General features: G+C 35.0%; 1 protein-coding gene across 2 annotated transcripts in view; it reads right to left on the reverse strand.

Annotated features, from left to right (window-relative positions):
* The window catches only part of Atg2 (Autophagy-related 2), a 326,693-nt gene that overhangs the window by 221,830 nt on the left and 80,578 nt on the right, over positions 1–24,285 (reverse strand). For both annotated transcript variants that reach the window (XM_069833677.1, XM_069833676.1), the window contains exons 10-12: positions 10,518–10,612; positions 4,123–4,405; positions 2,844–3,000 (exon numbers count right to left, since the gene is read on the reverse strand). In XM_069833677.1, coding sequence (XP_069689778.1) covers positions 2,844–3,000; positions 4,123–4,405; positions 10,518–10,612 — 535 coding nt within the window. The remainder of the gene's footprint in view (positions 1–2,843; positions 3,001–4,122; positions 4,406–10,517; positions 10,613–24,285) is intronic.

The following is a 24,285-nucleotide window of genomic DNA, read 5'->3' on the forward strand; positions in this document are numbered from 1 at the left end:
CTGAGTTTAAGTGGGGTTGTAACATTTGTCTTAAAACAAGATGCGACCTGAAGATGTGGCTCGAGCTGTAGCCCTTTACGATGATGGACGCAGTGTATGTTACATTGCAAATGTTATGAACATGGCTAGAAGCACAACCCATGATGTCATAAAAACGGTATAGAGAGACCCTAGAATATACCAGAAGACCAGGTTCGGGTTGTCCAAGAGCTACAAATCCAAATGAAGACAGGTATATGGTGTTGAGAGTTCTTACGGAGCGCAACCTGCCAGCTACTAGTGTAGCCCAGCAATTTGTTAACATGCATGGACGCCCAATTTCGGCCAAAACAGTTAGAAGGAGGTTGAAAGCAAGTGGACTGATATCAAGTCGACCTGCAACTGATCCCAAACTTCTCAGGATGCATCGAGTTGAACGACTGCGTTTTGCAAATGATCACAGGGATTGGAGAAATGGACAGTGGAGCTGTGTTCTGTTCACCGATGAGTCCCGTTTCAATCTGTGCTCACCTGATGGACGTGAAAGAGTTTGGAGAAGGAGGGGAGAACGATTTTCACAGTGTTGCATTTCCGAAAATGTGCCGTATGGAGGTGGTGGAGTGATGGTTTGGTCAGGAGTGTGTACGGATGCTCGTATAGAGTTGGTTTTTGTTGAAAATGGAAGACTAACAGCTGATAGGTATATAAATGAATGTTTGGCTGATCATGTTGTGCCATTTGGGCAATTTGTAGGCGATAATTTTGTTTTAATGCATGATAATGCACGGCCGCATATTGCCCATGCGGTCGGAGATTATCTCCAAGAAGTGGGAATCCATGTTCTTCCATGGCCAGCAACGAGTCCAGACATGAACCCAATTGAACACGTGTGGGACATGCTGGGACGGCGTGTTAAGAATAGATGACCGAGACCAGAATCGTTACAAGAGTTGAGGCGAGCACTTGGCGAAGAATGGGAACTTATTCCTCAAGAAAACATTGCTAACCAAATTGAGAGCATGCCAAGACGTATGGATGCAGTTATTCAAGCCAGAGGGGGTAATACCCATTACTAAAAAGATTTTTTTAATGTTTAAGGCACCATAAAATGAAAAAACAGTTAGACCAAATGATGCCATAGTTATACGCCCTTTGTAATTTTTTGTAAATTTTCTCATCAGTGATTTTTTTTTTTTTTCAAATGTTGTTATATAAGGTGCTAAATGAAACATTATTTTGTTTAAATGGGTTTTGTTTCATTTTGAAATAATTGGCAACAAAATACAAGCAAATATAGAAGTGTCCGGTTTTTTTTATACCTGAGTGTATTTGTACTTATTTCTGAAACAACCTGTATATGTGTCTAAATGCAATCAGTATCAAAATATCTGTTAAAGAAATAGCTCAGTATTCTTGAATCATGTAACAATCTGCACATGATCCCTAATAAGATTATACAAAGAAAGAATGATAAATTCTAAGGGAACGAGATCAAGAAACAAACAAGACAAGTTTCATCTACAACTCTTACCAAGATTTCATGTGAATTTGATGGTTTCTATGATACTTTACTGAAATATCTCCAAACCCATTATGATTTTTCACCTTGTAATAAATATGAAATGTTGGAAGCTCTTCTTTGAATGAGGAGATAAAACATAGTGACTTCGAACTTTCAGTTGAAATTTACCTACAAGAACAAGCCAACAGCGGCCATCTGTAGGAAGAAGTTTGTGAAATGAGAATTTTACTAAATGTATAGCTAAAGATGATGATGTGTCTAAGTGGGTAAAATTCTTTACATTTGTGCCTCAGTAAAAAGTGTGAAATATATCCTGAATCATATGTTTTATACCGAGTATACAAGACTCGAATGTCTTTGTAGAAAAAGTATTTTTGATGACGAAGAATAAACGGACTGGTATTAGAAACAGGTTCTCACCAGAACTGATAAATTCAGAGCTTCAAATTGTTATAAATTTTGACATGTCCTGCAAAGATTTTTGACGCAGAATACATTTTCTTGAGTACTTAGTATGAGCACCCATTCTGGGATCTGTGATGAAACAAAAAAAAAGTGGCAGAATTTCAAATGTTTACTGTAACAAAACTATGAGCCACAGCCGAATACTAATGTTATTAGTAGTTAGGTCATGAACCAATGTAGCTTGTGAGATTGTGAGACTATGCCCAATGATACTCCTCTCCTTGCTATGGGAATGAAGGCACCTAAGTTACATATAAAATTAGGCATGCAGTGTAGCCTCTCTCAGTAACATTTTGGCACCAAGAACAGCTACAGACCCGTGCGACTACTCGTTACATTTTACTAATCGCGAATTTGCAATATCAAAGTGATAATAATTAATATACACGTACGATACACTTTGAGTGAATCACAGTGAAAATTGTTGAGAGCTGGAAGTAATTTCGGAATGTTGCTTCATATGAAGAAAAAATAAACTGAATGCCCTTCATTAATTACTTCTCTCATCACAGTCTCATACTCTACATTTGTAAACCAATAAAACATTCAAACTAGCAAAACTGTACTAGTGTCACTCCTGATGATGGGTCACATATTCTACATCCATGAATAAAGCGAAGAATTTTTCTGTATTGAAGAATGACAGTAAATGCTAAATGAAGCTAAATCAGACAGTAAATTGCTAAATGGAGCTAAATCAGTTTCAAAATACCAAACTGTTGTGAAAGGACAGTTTGTAAGATATAAATATATGTTTACAATGGTTGCATATGGCATTTAATAGAAATTAAATATACATGAGCCACTAAAAAATGTCAATAAAAACCTTGCTTTCTTTATTTCGAACAAGTGGTAACCCTACATTTGTGTGACTCACCTCGACATACTCCACACTAGCTGTCTGAGAAGGTGTCTTTTTGTCCACTAGGCACTCCAAAACTTCAAGACTGGCAGATGTCATGGTTCCACTCACTGAACTGGCATGTGATGTCTTCTTTTCATTTCCTTCCATTATGACAGGAGCAGCTAACAGTCTACAACACAGAATTTAAAAATAAAATACACATAAATAAATTTCAAATTGATATTCCCAAAGAATCAGAGTGGAGAAAAAAGAGATTAGAAATATGTTAGATAGAAATTATTATTCAATAAACCATTAGCAATAACTAAACATGCCGTTCATTATATTTACATAAACTAAATTAATTTTAAGTATAAAAAATAATTTATTCATATTATTTTGTCATGATCATGATCATCATTACAAGGGTTCATTTTCTTTTTGGCATAGCTGAAACTTCTTATGACAATATTACGCATATGACTTTATTTACAAAGTTTTACTTCACATAAAAATGCATATTTTGAGTGTTATCACATAAAATCACATATTCTGAAATAAACACACAAAACTTAAATATTTTTTATATTTCTTTCTCTAGAAATCACATGTTTGTAATGAGAGTGCACAAAACGAAAATACTTTTAAAATTTTGTTATGTAAAGTCGTAGAAATGGCCCAAACATTTCTCCTTTTTGCCATCACAGTGCAAGTATGAATGAATCTTTCCATCTCTAATGAAAGAGCATCAGTAATAGTTGTATGATCAGCCTCTAGAGTGCTCTCATTTTCATAAAACAACTGCTCCTTTAAGGGGCCTCCACAGGCAAAGACTTACTTGAAGGTAAGACTGTTTGAAATTGTCCAACTGTAGAGCTCTCCAAATTAAGTGGCAGAAAAAGTAAACACAGAAACAAACGATACTGCGAGCATCTGGTAGAAATTTCATTGTTACATTTTGCCAAGCTATGAAAGTTCAGATTCAAGGAACTATTCCCATGCAATTTTCTTACAATTTATAGAAATGTATAAATCTTTTCCATGCTTATGGAAAATCAAGTAGGTTATAATAACGCTTATAAAGCAAAACTATAGACATACTATTTGAAAATAGTAGTAAGGAATTGTGAACAAATGAATGCAGAACCATAGAGTAATAGCACAGTTTAGCATATATAGTTGCGAAGCTTGGGATGATTTTTTGCATTTCTCGCGATAGTTGAAGACTTGGAACACTGTAGAGTGTTTGCGAAGTTATCAATATTATAGAAAATAAGAGATAAAACGATAGGTACATTATATAATAACTTACCTTATGTGATTAAGTTGGCAGGCATTCACATATACATCCTTCGCCATATTGAAGTCCTTGTTGCCATATCCTGTTACTGCAAAGTGCCCAAGCTCTTCGAAGAAATCTCGTGAAATAGTTTTCATCTGCTGCACAGATGACCTGGCCAAACTGCTGCCATCGCTTTCAACGCACAATGTCAGTATGTCATCATGAAGCAGAACTATGGCTAAGCTGCTTAAACGGATGTGGAAATGACTTACTTCAGCAGTTGGATCAGAATCTGCTGCTGATGCACCATTCTCTGTAAAATTAAGAATTAACAGAGATGTAAAATAATAAAATAAAATTTATGTACACACTTTATTACTATGTAATGTAATGTGCCAAATCTGCTACAACATATGCAAAAGTTTCGGAGAAAAGCCTGCACTTAGGGAAATAGCCAGCAATCATCTTACTTCGTAACAGGGATGCTGAAGACTTGTATCTCCATAAAAAATCTTCATATATCTTATAATGAGAAGGTAAAACTTATACATACGCAATAGCAACTGACATTGCTAAAATTGGAGTACATGTTTTATGAATAGCAAAGAATACTGTCTATTAAACACTTTTTTAAATATCTGATAAGGTACTACCTGACACAACTAACAATAATATGCCATTGTAACTTTATTTACCACTCTTATTACTGCAATAATGTAAGCATGATCGTACATACACTCAGCCTGATACAGAAACTGCAACACAACACTGGAAATGTTTCCTAAATTAGATAAAAAGTAACAGGAAGGCAGCCTGAAATAAATCTCTCTTTGCCCAGTCAAAGTTCGTTACTATTCCAAAAATTAACTAGCAGTAACTGTTCAGCAGAAAAATTGCATGACTTGTGAAGAGTAAAATCCACTATGAAAACAAGCTACGCAAAATCAATGAACTACAACTTTCTGGCCATTCTAGAAGTTTTGCATGTAAATAACAATGAAGACAATCAGAGGTAACACTTTAACTTCATTTCTGAAGTGTATTTTTGTTCATTAGACAAGATGCACTAACTATTCCCATTGTCATGCTTTAGGAGTCATTTTATATGCAGTATAACCCCATTAATCCAGTTCTCAATAGATTGAGACCTTCAGGACAGCGCTACAGACGTGAAATTATTTATGAAATGGGGAAAATAATTTAGACACCATTTCATAGGAAATGTACCTCATTATGCAATAGTTACAGTGTAAAATGCAAATAAGAGCTCATTTCATATGAAAAAAATTCTTTCATTGTTGTTTGCCATGTATGCTACTAGTATGAATGATAACATTTTCTATGCAGTTCAAGGAACTACAGACAACCTCACTTGATATACCGCTAGGAGCAACACTAATGTATTTTCGGAGCTCATTTACTGCCCCAAGAGCTTTGTCTGGTGTGTGGACATTTTCCTCTGCAGATTCAATTTCCTCATCACTGCCTTTATCTTAGGCGGTAAAGGTAGCATGATCCGCAATCATGTCGTCAACACCGCTGATTTCTGAGGTCACTGGACCTTTGTCAATTGATACAAAATCCTCCATGTTCACTTCCCCCAACTTCTCCTATACAGGCACCAAATTCTCGTTATCATCATTATGAAAAGGACATTCATTTTCACAGGTTGTTATATCATTTGACATTGCAAATTTACTGCATACTGAATGCAAAGGATGATTAAATTTTACAGAAATGAAAGGGAGACTTTTTGAGTGTTAAAATACTTTCATAGGAAGGAAAGTACTCATATGTGCAACTTTCGACAGTGCCGACTGGAGGGTTCTTTCAGGTAGAGGGTGAAATTTCTTTCATACACTCGTGGTTCAATAAGCCTCAGTAGTCATAGCAACATATTTTTTTACCATGCTTTTAAAACATAAGTTTCGCAATTCATATGTAATTTTTTACTCATTTCCGATCTGCAAAGAGTGCTACAAGCAGAATTTGGAAGCGTTACAACATGGTAAAATTATGCAGGATTATTATATCCAACATCCAGCAACTGTACAAAAAGAGCATAATGAATGGGATAGTGTTATAAGTGGGAGAGTATTAACGACGTTTTACTGTATATCAATTTGGAAAGTTTAATAATATTACACTCACTCTTAAGTAATGATCAAAATGGTAGTGGATAATACATTAGTATTGTTATTTCAAGTTATCTTGAACTTCCTGAGCAGGGAACAGAGGGGCAGAGGGAAGGAAGCGTGTAACGTGGGTGGAGCCAACTGAGTTGTTTGCGCATGCTCCGCATCATAATCTCTTGTCAAGAAACATAAAACTATTTCCTTCACTGTGTACCAGTAGTGTTAACATGGAGCAGCAACCACAGGGTAGTAATTATGGTGAAATCACACCATGGTGGAGAAAAAGTAACGCTGTTATAGAAAAAGAAATTTATCGAAAATATAATTAAATGTTGCGAGGAGGAAAAATTAAACAAATGTTTGCTGGAACCTCTTGATAAGGCATATGAGAGAGCGGTTAAATACTCTGGCAAAATTATTAGTTCCAATGAAGAGAATTAAGAAGAATATTCAATTACAACCAAATGAACCTCACACTACTCCGGGAAAGAATAGATACGTAATGTTTAGAAATTATTGCAATAATAGTGTACAATAATATGTGTACTGTGAGCAAGATAATGAATTACTTTTGAAAGTTATTATTTTGTTATAGTTCTGCAAAACATAATATTTAATTCCAGAATTAGGACTTGTGGTAAAGTTGAATGGATGACTTCGATCAATTGAAGAATAAAATTCTACCTCGTTCAGAAAGTAGTACCTATGATTAAGAAGAAATTCAGGTTTTGGATAGAAAATTGGATGGCGGTGGAGTTATTCTTCACTCTGTAAAGTCTTAAAAACAATGAGGCTTGTGTGGAAGAAGTGCCAGAGCAAGAGAAAGTTCCTAATTGAAAGAGCAGACATTGTGGACTGTCACACAAGATACACTGTTGGCATGAAGAAATTAACGCAGGAGAAGAAAATATTTTACATGGATGAAACATGGATTGGCAACAATATCACGTTTCGTAAATGCTGGCAGAAGGAAGGTGAAGTAGAAGATGTAACAGCGTGGGAAGAGACTCATTGTTGTGCATATGGGGTCAGAAAATGGATTTCTACCGGGAGCCCAGTTAGTTTATAGAGCTGGCACATCAACAGGGGACTACCATGGGCAGATGAATTCGATTAATTTTGAAAAATGGATTCAGAATCAAATTCTTCCCAATTTGCCTGAAGGATCTGTCATTGTAATGGACAATGTCCTATACCACTGCAAACAGGTAGACAAACCACCCACAGACTATGCCGTTAGGAGAGACATGGTCACTTGGTTGCAAAGAAGAGGGGTGGATTGTAATGTCACTATGAGCAGGGCTGCCCTTCGAGAGATATTGAACCTTCATAAAACCAAGACAAAAGAATACCGGGTAGACAAGTTTTCGAAGCACATGGCCATAGAGTTCATTTACCTCCTTACAACTGCGACCTTAATGTGATTGAGTTGGCCTGGAGTAAGGTGAAACACTACATTCAAGCACACAATACGATAGGAGATATTAGTTTGTCTAATTTAGAAATATTAACAATGAAAGGACTTTCTGATGTGACAGCAGAGGATTGGAGTGGGTACTGCAGACATGTAACTGCACTAGAGGAAGAATATCTACAGAAGGCTGGATGAATGGATGATGCCAATGACGATGATGACAGCAATGATAGCACTATGGATTGATGGATTGTGTATACAGTGAAACCTCTCATTTACAGACATTGAAGGGACATAACAATCTGTCCGCATCTGGGAGGTGTCCTTTATTGGGAGGGAGGTTCCCCAATCTAACAGTAAATTTATAATATGCATTATGTATCCCTTCACGCTTTAAATTAAATGTATTACTGCAGTTTAATTCTAAATTCAGTAAACAGTAAATTCTTTGCAACTCTGAACCGCAGTACATAACACTGAAAAAGGAAAATACAGTACTGTGCCATGCAATTTTATTCTAGGTCTACAGTTATGCAGTACTGTAATTTACAGTTTTCAACTTTATCTTTACGTTCAGGTGCCATGTCTCTCGAAACAGAACAACTGATTGAAGTGAAGAGAATAATCCTACTAACCCTATCATGTGTCGAATACAATTTCACGATCGCGGAAACCTTGGACCCATCAGTCAGGTTAAATTTTATGACTTTGTTTATCCTCATGCTTCCAGCTAACAAGGGGTAGCCGGCTGGGCTAGTGGTAGCCTACGAGACCCTTATGTTATGTTTCATGTTAAGGAATTTCTGTACAGTTCTCAAAACTATATTTTCCATTATTGTAACACATTAGGCCTTGAAATCCAAGTTCTGTCCGCAGTCAGGAGGTAAAGGAAACTTTAGGACTGTGGAACAGCTGTCCGTGTACGTGTCTGAGAGAGTCCGTAAACAAGAGTTAAATTTATCATTATTTCTATATTATTTCAGTTGGGACATAAAAATCAGTCCATATATGAGGAGTGTCCGTATCTTGGAGGTGTCCGTAAGGAGAGGTTTCACTGTAATTGTAAATTAATGTAAATTCAAATAATAAGCCTATAAAATATTGTTATAAGAATATGTACATATTAGCCGTAGGTGTAAGTCATGAGGCCTATATATGTATAGAAATAGCTGTCGTAACTTCGCTATTGCCGGTTCCAAGCCTGGATGAAAAAGGAGGAGGATACACACGATTATATTTAAATATTTACTCATTACAGGTTAATTAAGACCTGCTACGAAACCATGTTCTCCTCTCAAAACCAGAGTGTTGTGTGATGATGTTGTCTGTATTGAACCAAGTTCTTTTACAGTAGAGAGCCATAAAGTGAAAGAACCAACGTTTTCTGAAAAGAGTCATGTTACCTGAGGTAGGGACATCCTTGCCGTGCCATTACGTTAATGAGTACATGCCACACCAAGCATTTCGAAAGACAAAGACTTAGGGGATGTAAGATTCAAGATAACTTGCAATAACAGTACAGTGACCAGTAGGGTTGCTGTGAACAGACCAAGAGCAGCTGATGCCCGTAAAAGCACAGCATTCAGGCTGACACTCATGATGTCACATACTTGCCTGTTATTTACATGAGTTAACATGCAGAGGATTTCAAGAAAAGTGTAACGTTAATTTTCTACAAATGTGCAAGAATTGCCCCAGTTTCTCAGCATGTAAAAGGTTTCCTAGGGAAAATCTGTAAATATTGTTTAATACTGTTATTAACTTAGGTTCCTTCTTTTGATGTATTAATTTATTTCAATAACAGATTTAGAAAAGTAAATGTAGTTTTCAAGAAAAAGGCAATGTTCATTTTCTAAAAATATGCAATAATTTGCCCCATATATACATCTTGATTACACAACTTTTAACACTATATCACCATGGAAAACGCATTATATGTCTTTCACGTGTTAAATTTTATGTTACCTTGTTAACATGTTTCGGCCTGCTATTGGCCATCATCAGAACTGGTTGTTGCTGGTCTTGGTGCCTTTTGTTTTGTTTCCTGTGGCGCCAAGACCAGCAACAACCGGTTCTGATGATGGCCAATAGCAGGCCGAAACATGTTAACAAGGTAACATAAAATTTAACATGTGAAAGACATATAATACGTTTTCCATAATTTGCCTCAGTTCTCAGTTTGTAAAATGTTTCTTATGACACATCTGTAAATATCATTTAGTATTGTTATCAAGTTATGTTTGTTCTTTCTTTATGTACGGTATTAATATATTAAGGTCCTTCATCAATAACATAATTCATTTTACATACAAATGTAATGGCAGTAATACAATCGTTTGTACTGCAACTTCAATACTAATGTCCGTTTGATGAATCTCTCTTTTCTGTTGAGTTTGGTTCTATTGCCCGACACAATTTTGCTTGACAACTCGTTTACTAGACACTAATTGTCAGTCATCACAATTGCTCGACAACAGAATTTCCCAACAACACCATAAGCCCAACAATAATAAACTTCAGGTACATTGTGTATTATAAATAACTTAATTAACTTACAAAGTAACTGTTGTTGTTACATTCCAAGAGACTACAAACAGGATGCCTCTCAACTACCAATATAAGGCAATGTTAAAGATTTCTCTTCTTCACATTATAAGAAATATTTACTCAGCACTCTTTTAAATATATGAAAGAAGGAAAGAAAGAAAAAGGAAGAAGATACGTGAAAAACAAATTAAAATCTTAAGAGCTATTAAGAAAATCAGAATAATGTGCATAACTATGTGACAATGGCAAATTGTATTAAGTGGCCAAAATCACATGTTACAGAAATAAGAGTTTAATATTCTGAGTTGCTTGTAAATTTGGAAATTTACCTTTCTGAGACTTTTTCCTCACGCGATTTTGAATATTTTGATGAAATGAAGAATTCTGTGCAATGGGCAGCCCAGTAAGATTGCTTCCTGAAAACCTGGAACATTAGTAAATCTGATGTATAACATTAGATATAACTGCTGAAGTACAGGTGAATTAAAAATGTTTATTATATTCAACTACAAATTTGTCTGTTGTCACTGTAGAGTTCACCAGCATTTCCATTAATAAAGAAAATACCGTGGAACCGTCTAGAGTCGACCTGGGGGTCTAGATTCGACCACTGTGTACACTTTCTAATTTCACGTGTTTATTCCAATAGCATTGCCTACTACCCGCCACTGCTTGCTTCCAGCTGACTGATAACACTTCCCCTTTCAATCTCGCAAGGTAGTGCCAAATGTATTGTGCGTCCTTGATTATGTAAAATTCATTGTTGCCAATAGCAAAAATAGTAACAAAAAAGTACTCTGTCTAACTTTTAACAATTTAGCCTTGTTAAACTGTAATGCAATACAAAATAACTGTATTTCTGTAATCAGAATTTTAAGCTTAACAACATATTACAACAAAAAATATTTTTCCATATTATTGAGAGATGTCAGAAGTTGAAGTTGTATTCCAGTACAGAGTCGACCATGCAGGCCTGTGGAATTAATCCATTCCAGCCACAAAGAGTCCTTAACAAACTACCACAATCTGGTATCACAGAGTTTCCAGAATCTCAGTCCACACCGGCACTGGTGGGAGAAGCGGTCAGCAAAGTGCTCCAGGGCATGAAATATGAAAAATAATTGGCTGCCAAGAAAAGGAAAAGGAAAATTGAAATTGAACCAGGAAAAAACCAGTAGGCCTACTGAAGGCGGAACATCTAAGTCAAATGAAGAAATCTCTCATCCTGTCTCAATTGAGGAGACCAGAAAAAGAGAAGCCAAGAAAACCACCAAGAAAAGCAGAGAGGATACCAGGAGTCCAGTGATAGTGATGAAGACGGACAACATTCCACTAAAGATTCGTCAGATGAGTGGGTTGAAGAGGAAGCTAACAATGATAATGACAATTTCGATGATTCTAAACCAGAGGATCAGTTTTTAGTGAAGTTCCCAACTAAAAAGACAATAATTAAATTTTATGTCAGTTGCATTGAGGAACTGGTTCCAGAAGGACTTGAACTTCGTTTTGTTAGAAATTGTGATGGATTCCAGTTCAAATATCCTGAGGTGGAGGATGTGAGTCTTATTGACTATGTTCAGATAGAAAGAAAACTAAGTGATTCTGTTCCTATGGAGGAAAAGGGATTCTTAAAATTTGGTGTTGATTTTCAGTGTTATGATATTAATTAGGAGATAGAAACTGTATTTTCTGTATTTTTCAGGGCTATTTTATTAATTAGTACATTAATAATGTGGTAATGTTGTGTGTAGTTTGACGTAATTTTATGTCTGCTAATTAATTAAATATTTTCTATTAAATTTATGAGCCTTTACATATTTAATGTATGCACATTAAAATAACTGTATTAAACTTCGCATTTTTCTATCCCAAATAAATAAAAAATAAAAAATAGAAAAGTAAATAATAATAAAAGCATCCAAAAGGAGGTCGATATCGACTGGAATGAGAGCAAACGTTCATTTACATGTATTTTTAATATGATGGTCGACACCATGTACAGGGTTGAGTCGACCGGCATTTAAAATTTGTTATCCTCAGTGACCGTGGAAGTTCATAAAATGAAAATAACACAAAACAATCCCTGAGTTGTGCGCTATAACATCACATTTTCAGTGAAATAGTAGATCGCATTGTCTGTGAAGTAGCGTTAAAAATACGAAAAAATGCGGTCGACTCTAGACGGTTTGACGGTACTGTATGTCAATCAAACAAACAAACAAACAAACAAACAAACCTGACAGTCAACTCGCAAGTACACAGTTTAACTTCATATAAACTTAACCTATAACAGCCAAATTAATTTTTTTCGTGTAAATAAGGTGACATTTTAGGAAATTAATATATATTAGTCTGAAAACACATAATTATTATCTATATAATTTTATTGTAACTGAAAGAAGGTAAAAACCCCGCCCTCAAATGAGGACACTGGCATTATATGACATACGAACTTACAAGAAACAAAACATTGTTATAAATAATTTTCAAATTATTTATAGACTAATTTTTGTTTTTATTTTGCATGACAGAATCGAAAACGGCTAACCCACAATGTTGCATTGCATTTCATGCATTAGAGTCATTCCACGTCAAATTGCACAAAATTATACATATTTTGATCTTCATATTTCTGATTGCGTTTATATATATATATTTTTTTTTACCAGCTCTATGCGTCTAATAAATCAACAAGTGTATTTTTATTTCCTCCTAAGTCCACATGTTTTTAAAATATTGCATGTTAAAATTCGTTAAAAATGTTGCACAAGGCAACATTTAAAGCTTCATATTTCTGAGGATATTGATGTTAAAAATTAAAAAAAAAAAAAAAAATGCATTCAAAAGCTTAAAGTACTGTTTTTTGTTAAATATGTACTAACAAATTTTAATATAATTATTACAAACATTTTTTATAATTCAATTTTTAAAATTTAGATATCAATGTGAAATAGCCATATTAAAAATAAAAAAAAAAAAAAAATGCCTACTAGGTGCACTGAAGTATTCTTAATAATTTCAGAAAAAAATCACAATGGGATCTCTAATAGTTTAATGGAAATTTAATTACTTACGAAACAATGTGTAGCAGTCGGTGCAGCAGCAGTGGATGGGAAGCATTGAAGCGTGATTGAGTGAATGTTGCAACATTACACCCAGTACGGATCAAGTCACTCAAGGAAACACAGCTAATTTACTTATGATATCTTCAAATATTTGTACATTATGTTTTTTAAATGTTTGTTTTCATTCACACTACACTTTAAATTTTCATTTGCCTACCTTCTTTCTCCAAAGGAAATTGTTTTACTAAAGCTTCAGTTTTTGGCAACGGAATGATAGAATGTAATCTTAATGTACCAGTTATTAGTTTTAGATTGTGGTATCTGGCCTGCATATTTTCAGTGTGGTTTTTGTGCTTATTCAATGGACAAAATATAAATGACACATTAGAAATGTTTTTGTGACCAATCAAACAGTTTTCTTTTTTGGTGTTGTTATAGGGTCTTGTATAGGCTGGCTCTTGTGGCAAGTCTTTTAACAGTTCCTCCAATGCCATCACATGGACCTTTACCATGCGACGTTGCAAAGAAGTGTCATTCAGCACTAATTCCATAATCATCTTCATGTAAGCAATTATTTTTAAAATTATTTTTGTTTTTGTATTGTGAACTTGATCCATCAGAAAAGTAGATGATTTTTTTCATATCGTTGAATTCTTGCTATAAGAAATTGATTGCTTCAGATTGAAAAATTGAAAGGAATTGGTGTCATGTTTCATGCTTTCTTAGATGACGAATTTCTGTATCTTCTTTGAAATATACTACGAAAGGATGTATTGTGGCTTGACATTTGTTCCAATGCACACCTTGTACTGAATCTTGTATTACAAATGAATAATTTTCAGAAAAGTCTGCAATAACTATGTGATTTTCAGGTTGTACATTTTCTCTGCATTCCATCAAAAATAAAATACGGCTGACTTTTGTAGGGATGACGATGCATCTTCTACTTGAAAAACTTTACTTGCTAGGGAGCCTTTTACTTTTTGAAACTTTTCATGGGGGTATCGTTTTTATTGTCGTTCTTTTCTTTATAGGGGATTCTATTGACAACAAACTCCTGTTTAATTCCTCAATATTACTGATTTCTAGCGCTGTATCCATAGAACTGTTAGAAGAAGAACTGAAGTAATCACTTTCTCTGTCTGCACTTTCATTTGATTCATGTTTATTAACCCATTAATGCCCAGATAAAAAAAAGGTTTTCATAATCATATAATTTTATAATATTATATTTGTTACATCTTACTGAGTACAAATACACAAAAATTACAATTTTGTCTCTTCCAGTATAGTAGATATGACCTATATGATATAACATACGCTGGGCAGTTACAGTATCATTTTCATACAAATACTTAATAGGCCCCTACAATGTAAGAAAGGAATTTTGAACTAATATTTGAACAATATATCCATGTCTAATCACTTTAATTATTATTTTAGGTACTTCAACAACATTTTTTTTCGGTTTTCTTCATTTTATATGATATTTTAGAAAACAAGTATCAGGATAAAGATCAACTTTACATTTGACGCAACAAAATTTAGCACATATCCCACGGTAAGCACATCTGCGCCGAGTGCTTTACCAGACAACTAGGTGATCAAGTCTATAAAACGTATTTCATTGAGAATTTGGTTTCTCCCTGTAGGTGTTATAGTCTTAGAAATGCTTATTAGTGGTGTTGCAAGCAATGACTTTACAATTTTTCTTGTGAATTCCAGCAAAGATATTGCCTTCTGATATTATCTGTACAGCATTCACAAGTTGACTATTGATCTGTTGATATAAAAGTCTGATAAGTGGCCAGTACCATTTCTTGGACCATAGTCGAAGTCGATAGAGTCCTCTCAATTTGTCAAACATGTACACACCACCCATACACGCATTATACATTTTTATAACTTTCGGTTGTTGAACAATGATTTTTCTCTTATCCTTAGTTCTCCACCGTGAGCATGAGCCTAAAGAAACTACATCTAGTGTTGCTGCATTTGTTGCTATAGTGACCTGAGCATTGTCATTCCATCGTCAGATTACTAGATGTGTCTTTGATGGCATGGCAAGTACCTCTAACGGATTTTTTTCAGATCCTTTGGAGGTGCCTTTTCAATTCTATCAGCTGTTATAATTCCAAAACATGTGATATTTTCTGCTGAAAATTTTTACAATAACCCAAAGGAAGTGAAATAATTGTCTATAAACAGTTTACTGTCATCAGGTAGCAATCCAATACAAAGCATCTATGTAATAGCATTTCCTAGAGTCACCTCTGGTGCTCGTTCGACTCTCCCTGTGTACGGTTCGAACTTTATAAGGTACCCAGCAGGCGTCGTCAAGCACGAAGGCTTATACCCAGATCTGATTGTTTTTCATCGTATGAATTGCTTGATACTATGATAAAAAAAATATGGTTCCATTCCTTCGTCAACTGAATATGAATTTGGAACAATGTCAACAATGTTCTGGAACATTTCATTTAGACGATTGAAGAGGGGCCTAAGTTTGTATATTTTATCATTCTTGTCAATTGTGTTATTGTGACTGAAATGAAGAAATGATGAATTGTTTCAAATTTGTTTCTGGTGATACAGTTTGCAACTAGAACGTTATGGCTATCAGGACGAATCTCCAAGTACATCCTTCGTGAAGGCAATTAGAGATATCCAGACAAAAGCAAAATGTCAAGGTATTGATACATGTCTTCCATAGATCCTATGATATATGGATAATCTTTCATTACAGCATATTTTACAGTTTCTCGAATTGTGTGAGTAATAAACAGTAAGCTAAATGCCATCACTGTCTCGAGTACAGTACCTACTCACTCACCCTGTGCAGAAGGGATAATACGTCAGTATTCCGTAGTATACCCCTTTCACCTCTTTGCAAGGGTTGTAGTTAAAACTTCACTTTTGAACACCTCTGCTCTAGGCTTATAGTTTGTAGATTTTTTGCCGTCCATTTCACACATGCTCCAAGGAGAATTCATCTAACAGAATATATAGAAAATGATATCGTTACTGCTCAGCGTATGATATATCATACCATATGTAGAAACTGAAATTGCAATGCTTCTATACAAAGATACATGTACACCAAATGGCCTGAATTATTCACGAATACCTAACAAGTAATATTAGCACTAGTTTCATAATTCATGATATAATTTATATTGAAAATAAGTACATTTATTCCAATCAAAGTTTTCTTTTCTTTAAGATCCAAACTCGAAACCTCATACCAACAAGAGAAACAATCACAGAGCATTCAACAATGCCTGAATCTTAAACCACATCCATGTACTGCCTACATGAAAAAAATTGTTAACTTGAAGTCAAAGGAAAAGGAATGAAAAAATCTTTCTCACCCCATATTTTTAATCATACGCTGGGCATTAATGGGTTAACATCACAAGAACTACCAGCTTCACATATACTTTCACCTGACTTATCCAGAAATTGATAGATTTTTTACAGAACGAATCACATATTCGCATATTCAAAGACTCCTTTAAATTGAGCTTTATCAATAAATCGCGACTTACGCGTCTTAGTGTACTTTTCTTTTTAAAAGTGTGATTAGGAAGGTCAAATGGATTTAAACTTGTTATATATTACGCGAGTTTTACCATCACTCATGTTGTATAGAAGTTACGTCACTCCATGAAATTCAAACCCTGACTGATTATTTTTCTCTTCTATATTTTGTCTCCTAACATCTGTTTACACCCATAAAGTTTACTGCCTTACCCAGCCTTGCTATCATTAAACACTTGGCTACATTTTTTTTTTATTTTTATTTTAGTAGGTTATTTTACGATGCTTTATCAACATCTTAGGTTATTAGCGTCTGAATGAGATGAAGGTGATAAAGCCGGTGAAATGAGTCTGGGGTCCAACACCAAAAGTTGCTCATAGTGGGTTGAGGGGAAAACCCTGGAAAAAACCTCAACCAGGTAACTTGCCCGACCGGGAATCGAACCTGGGCCATCTAGTTTCGCGGCTAGATGCACTAACCGTTACTCCACAGATGTGGACCTTGGCTATATTACAGTATAAACGTACAGCATTGTGAAGGGCTCCCCTTCTTAGCTGAGCTGACAATAATAAAATACTTTAGATAAGGTATTTACTGTTCCTTAAGGTATTAATCATTTGATGAATAAATGCATTTGTTTTGTAGTGTGGTGACATCAGTTATTATATGCAATGGGGAATTTCGTAAAACTTTCTGCGGGCAGCCTTCTAGCCTATGACTGCAAGCAGTTCATTAGCTGGGAATCGCGAACGCGTGCATGCCTCCAGAAATTAAATTGTTACAAATGTATGTGTGCAGATCCCACATTTCTGAATGCAGTAGTTTACAGATAATACATCAGCGAATAAGTCTATCCTTTTTTTTTTTTTTTTCAGATTTTTAACTTGGCTATTTAATACAGTAATTTTGCTTTGAAAAAGAAATGATTAAAAAATTAGGCCAAATTTTAAATTTATTCGTGATAGGTCTAAAGTAATACAAAGTGTTGTATTTAGTCTTACAAATGCGCCAAACCGCAAATCTCAATTATATGTAGACACAGAGTTCCAAATGAGTTCATGTAACAGTGCGCGCATAATTTCAAATAGTCATAACTATACAAATAATTAATAATTAAGAAAATAAAACAATACAGGTCTCTTTTATTTGATGTTTGGAATTCATGAAAAAAATTCGATCATTTACAAGAAGGTCGTGTTTTATTGCTGTGAAATTTAATGTGGAATGACTCAATAGCAACGTGGTTTTCCCCTTACATTCAAGAAGGGGCTTTGAAACCTTTTCCTGCAGATTTACCAGTTTGTAAATTAGCCAAGCACTGGAAATACTCATTTCCAACATTCTACTGAAAATTCTCCAATACATTTTTCCCACTTATGGAGACATTAGACATAGAAACCAGCTAATCATGTTTATCTACTCCACCCATATTCAATCCATAATTTTTGATAACTTTCAACTGTGGAACAAGGATTATTTTTCTCTCTTTTCTATTGCAACTACTCATTGGTTCAACTTGATTTCTTGCCAGAATCACAACACTCACAACACTATTGTCATGCCATTACAAAATCAAAATTTCTTCATCTTTGCCAAACCGAAAATCATAAGTTCTCTCTCTTGTTCCTTTATTTGTTTACCAGTAAGCAAAGGGCACCTTTTATGTTCGATTTTCGCAAATCGTACTGGTACCATGAAACCCTACATTCCTCAATTCTGCCAACAGAGATTAACTTGTAAAAAAGTTATCAAAATACGCATATGACATGAATTAGTGGATCATTGACTACTGTAAGTAAGTATTCCACTACATTTGTTCCCAAACTTACTTTTTCTTCAGTATTAGGATCATCATGTGCTTTGCCAGTATACAAATAAAAACTGTAAGAAAGCCTAGAAAAACCGCATAAAGCCAATAGCACAAACCCAGACTTTATTGACTTTCCCCTTTAAATTGTTTTAGTCCATGGTGACCATAAAATTTTACAATCATTTGCTCCCCAGCTAAATTTTCCTCAAATATTCCATACTTTACAAAGTTTCTATTGAGCATTTCCGTTTTATCATTGGAAGAACCTTAAAACATTGTCTGCCTTATTTTCTGGAACTACTAAATTACTACTGTCACTAATATGAAGCATTTCCTTTATTTGCCTGAAGTGATTGTTGGACAGTTTCTTGAACTAAATGAAATCCAACAACTTCACAGGACGAAAAACGTAAGTCCTGTTGTGGAAGCTGGTGATAAGCTGAAAGCATAAGTATGCGTAGAAAAACTTTCAGCTCAACATTCAGAGCAAAGCCTATTTCAATATACACTCAAATTGCATATCTACTTAACACTTTACTTTACAATATTGTATACAGTGACCTTATGAGGGTCAGTATATAATATGAATACTCCCCTTCATACAGACTCCAACCGGATTGGACCACGTAGGACCAATCAGATGCCAGAAGGAGAACCTACCTATACTTAGGAACGAGAAACCAGGTCTCCACATGTACGCGGCGCCCCCCCCCCCCCTTCATCCGGACATCGGGCACAGTATCAAGGTCACTCTTTCGGACCTTATGAGGACCAGTATTTAATATGAATACTCCCCTTCATACAGACCTCAACTGGATTGGACAACGTAGGACCAATCAGATGCCAGAAGGAGAACCTACAACCTATCACCGCAAGTACTCCCCCCATCGAGACTACTATATATATATATATATATATATATACAAGCTGGCAGACTATTTCCTTATCCAACAACAGCTCTGAAGATGACCACAACACAGTGGTCGAAACGTCAGCCAATAACACCAAGACAACGCGGTAGAAGCCCTGAAGCTTATCCACACACCATGCACACCAGCCGCAGAAGCCTACGCGAACATTATATTGAGATGCTTGAAGGCAAATAGTACCTCCATTTAACTACTGCCTTTCAGAAAAGAAAAGGAGAAACTGTAAGAATACTTAAAAGAAAGTTTAGAAAAGGAATAGTACTGAAGTTCTATAAGTAATGGCTGTTCTCATTTTACATTATAGCTCTGAACACATAGAAAACATTTTTTATGCTCGACCATGCCGAAATGTAGTAATTATACACCTGGTAACAGCCCTTTAATGCACATCATTAACGTACACCTATTCATTAAAGTTCAGTTGTTCAGCCAATCAGAAATCACCATTGTAGCATTATAAAAGCGCAAGTATAGATTATTCTCGGATATGCAGTCGAAAGACAGAGGCTGGAAATCCAATACTGTCACATAAGGTTATGTTCTGTTACTATAATAATTAGCGTTAATTGTAAATAATATTCAAATAAATTCAATTTGTCATCTCGTTTTACTTACTTACAAATGGCTTTTAAGGAACCCGAAGGTTCATTGCCGCCCTCACATAAGCCCGCCAGCGGTCCCTATCCTGTCATCTCGTTTTTAAATGTCTAAATCAATTTTCAGATTATATCAAGATTAATGTTCATGTTACTCTGTAGATTATATCAAGGTCAATGACATTCATTCCTCGGAAAAAATCAATACTTTCGCGTCTGCACACATCTCACAATTTAGAAGGTCAGTTCCGCTCCTCACTTAGATAGCCATAACATGAATACTTATAAATAATTTCAAGTTAGAAATATGGTCGAGCATAAAAAGCCATATGAGACTTGCCTATAATGGTAATTAAGACGCTTGTATGAAAATTATGAGACTCGCACTCGTTTCATAAACAAACATACTCGCATCTTAATTACTACCATTATAGGCTCGTTGCATAATGTACTATTTTTTTTTTCAAATTCAAATTCAGAAATTAAATGTGTAAGGCAAGACACAGATTACCAACAGCATGGACAAGGAAGGAAGGAAGAAAGAAAGAAAGAAAGAAAGCAATGAGCAATGAAAAACAAATATGAAAAATTTCGTCTAAACGAAAAATTATTCTATGGTGTCAGTGATAGGAATGGTAGTGTATAGTCCTGCAGTTACTAATGTCACTCGAGCATAAGAAAGCAATCATATAGTTGATCATTAAACTGCTAGATTCTGCAAGTGTACAAAGCTTCATTGCTCGCCACTAATATTAGAGCAAGTGATACTCGAAACAAGCAAAACACACTTGTAACAGTTCCCCAGTAAACATGGATGGGGAAACCCGACAGTTTGTGGAGGCTAAACTTTTAAGCAATGAATATTAAATAAACAGGCTATTATACTTCAGAAGTCATGCATGAGAAAAATGTGTTACAGAAAGAACAAAAATCATTACATAATTTCGTTGTAATTCTTGTATAATTTTTATTTTCGAACCAAATATACAATTCAATATTGTATTTATTCTTCTATTATTTGTTTTTAATCCAAAGACATAATTTAATATAGAAATTATTTAAGTTTCGTGTAGTGTACAGGATGAAAAATGTACAATTAATTTTCACTGACACAGCATTTGAAATACGAGAAGAAAGTAAAATTGAGCACGAAACATAAATAGAATGACTTACATAATGGACATAATATTTCTATCATTTTATCCTTCATTATCACATAGAACATAGCGTGGGCTTACAATGAAAAGGTATTAAGTCCAGAAATGCGAAAAATGAGTTATTAATGGTAATAAATACAACAAATTGTGCTCTATGTACAGGGAAAACGTATTAAGTCTTAGCTCTTATACTGGGTGTTCATTTCAAAGTGTGTCATGACGTCACTGTTGATGAGTCAGCGATTTGAAGCGAGTTTCAGCTTTAATGTCAGAGAAGTTGCCTATAAATCAAGGCGTTCAATCTGAACTTGAGAACGTGTACGGTATAACTTGAACGTCGTAGCAACAGATGGTGGTCTGTATGGTCTGTGTGCTACCATAACCTCTTTCGAACTGTGTTTTGCGCGGCCAAGTCGTACGCAGAGTATTTGTTATCATCTGTTGCGTACGGGAACATTCCACAACACAAATCAAATGCTCCGTGTCCATGTTGACCGTCGAAATTAATGTCAACAAATATTGTACGTAAGTAATCGTCTTAACCCTCTCCCCATATCTCGACAGTAAGAAAAAAACTCACCTCAGTACATGTTTCGAAACAGTTCACATTCCTGCCACTACCGGCGTTACCGTACGTATCGGTAAGTAATCTTCAGAATGAACGCCGTACTATCTAGGCAACTTCTCTGACACATAAGTAATACACCTCTGCGGAAGTGTAGGAAGATTGAATTCTCTAGGCTCATCAACTAGCCACATGACGGCATACAGCGAGCCATGACACACTTTGAACTGAACACCCAGTAGCTTCTTAGTAATGAAAAATTCCCAAATTATTAAGTTCATTAAAAACAAAATGTTGACAAGAAAAAAAATTATTAAGTGCACTTAATACTATTTGCCTGTACATCTCAATAACACTTTTAGAATATCCGTACAGGCAGAATTATTTTAGCCCATAACCTGAGCAGGTTACACAGTGATCTATGCTAATGATTAACATTGTGATTTCACATGTTTTTCTCATAAACAATTATATGACAACAGGAAGGAAATTGTTGCAGCTAGCTGTGCAGAAGAAGGCTGAAGTGATTGCTGTAAGTGCTCTTCTTAAATATACATGATAGCCAAAACAAATAAATACTGTAATTACTTCAACATTTTGAGGTGAAGTTGCTATTTTTATGCTGTACCTAAGCATTTTTTTAAATCTTTGATTTGGCATCCAGTAGATTCATAATTAAAAGTATTTAAATAAATATATAACTTTAAAAACAATAAATTCTGAACGTAGACTAACTAATGACAAGGTAATAAATATTAAAAATTGTACTGTGGATATTCCATTTCTTATTTAAAATGTTGATTAATAAATAAAATTTGATATAATCTGATAATAGAATGTAAGAAGGGTGTAACCAAAATTACAGAATTACTCGTCTTGAATGAGTGAAATACAGATAGGTGAAATAAATTAAATAATACATAATATCTAAAATAAACATGATAATTTAATTTATAACAAAAATTATTTTTCAGGATGCAGTAAACAAATTGATCATTTACCATCAGGAACCTCATCAGTCATAAGTGAACGAGATGTGTTGGAGAAAGTGGATAATGTTTTCGGAAGTGATTTTGCAGATTTGGATTTTCATTACCAACCTAATTCTGAGTATTCAGAAGGCAATAGAAAGAGTGTGCGGTACCTGGGGAACCAACTCAAAGTGAAAGTAGAGAAAAAGGAATCCAAAGCAAATGGAAACGCAATGTGAAAAAAAATTAACGTACGGATGGTTTATCATAAAAAAAATCACAAGATGCTAAAATTCCTAAACCTCAAAATTGTAACTTGTGTGGATTTAAGTGCACTGAAAACATTTCTGAAGAGCAGCAAAAGGAGATTTATTCAACCTATTGGAAGGCAGAAAGACTTCATTCCCCATTGTGTCATCAGCAGCACTCTAGAAGAGGAATCATAAGAATCTTGACGAGGTCCACTGTTTTTTCTATTCCTCCTCCTTTGTATCAGGAAGCCATCAAAATTGTCTTCCTCCTGGTACACAGTGTTTAAAAAAAAATTATTTCCAAACTCTGAACCTTCTCCCTGAAAGACATTCTTCAATATACAGCAGATGGCAAAAATGTTGGTGGAAAAGAAATCCAGAGATGAAAATGTTGTTGATTGGCTTAAAGTGAAGTCTTTCAATTACACGAAAGAAACACCTTGGGTTCTGCAATACAAGTGTGGGTATCCTGATGAATATAGTAAAGCAATCAAAATTCGTGGAGAGAGACGACCATTTGTTTGTGAAAAACAACTGCCTGCAGAATACTCAAATCCGTTGCCAATAAGCTCAGCAAAGAAGAATACTATCGACCAAGTATCATTCTTGAAGAGTTGCATGGCTGGTACAACACTATGCCAACAAATGACAGGTTCCAGTAAACCTGCTGTGGATGACAGTGGAAGTGATGATTCTGAAGATGACTCTTAAGAAGCTTGTGATTTAGCTTCTAAGAAAGACCGATCATTTAATGCACTCTTTGTATCATGAAGTTCAAAATCTGTGAATATATAGTTTCATTAAATTCAGCCCTAGTTGTGTTAAAACCATAATTCAATCTGCAAAATGTGCTAATATGTAGCTTAATACACGTATTATTTAACAAGAAGGAGTAAATGTGTTTAAATGCAAAACCAGATTTCTCATAAACATTCAAACTTTCAAGTCGATTTATCTCAAAACTATCTTTTTGGACTTAATACCTTTTCCTTGTAAGCCCATGATATCCAACTCATTAGGTCAGTAGACTATGTTCACTTTCGAATAAATATTTAAATGATTCCCAGTTGCTTCCTGCGAAATCTCCTTCCAAGTAGGCATAGTTTCCTCATCAACATGGTTTAGAGGGCTGTTTGCTCAAAGGAAACAGTCTTGAGTGCCGGATCTTTGAACGAATGCAAGCCAACGAAAAATTTAATTGCAGTGCACTAG

This window comes from Periplaneta americana, chromosome 8 (genome assembly GCF_040183065.1).
Source record: "Periplaneta americana isolate PAMFEO1 chromosome 8, P.americana_PAMFEO1_priV1, whole genome shotgun sequence".
Lineage (NCBI taxonomy): Eukaryota > Metazoa > Arthropoda > Insecta > Blattodea > Blattidae > Periplaneta > Periplaneta americana.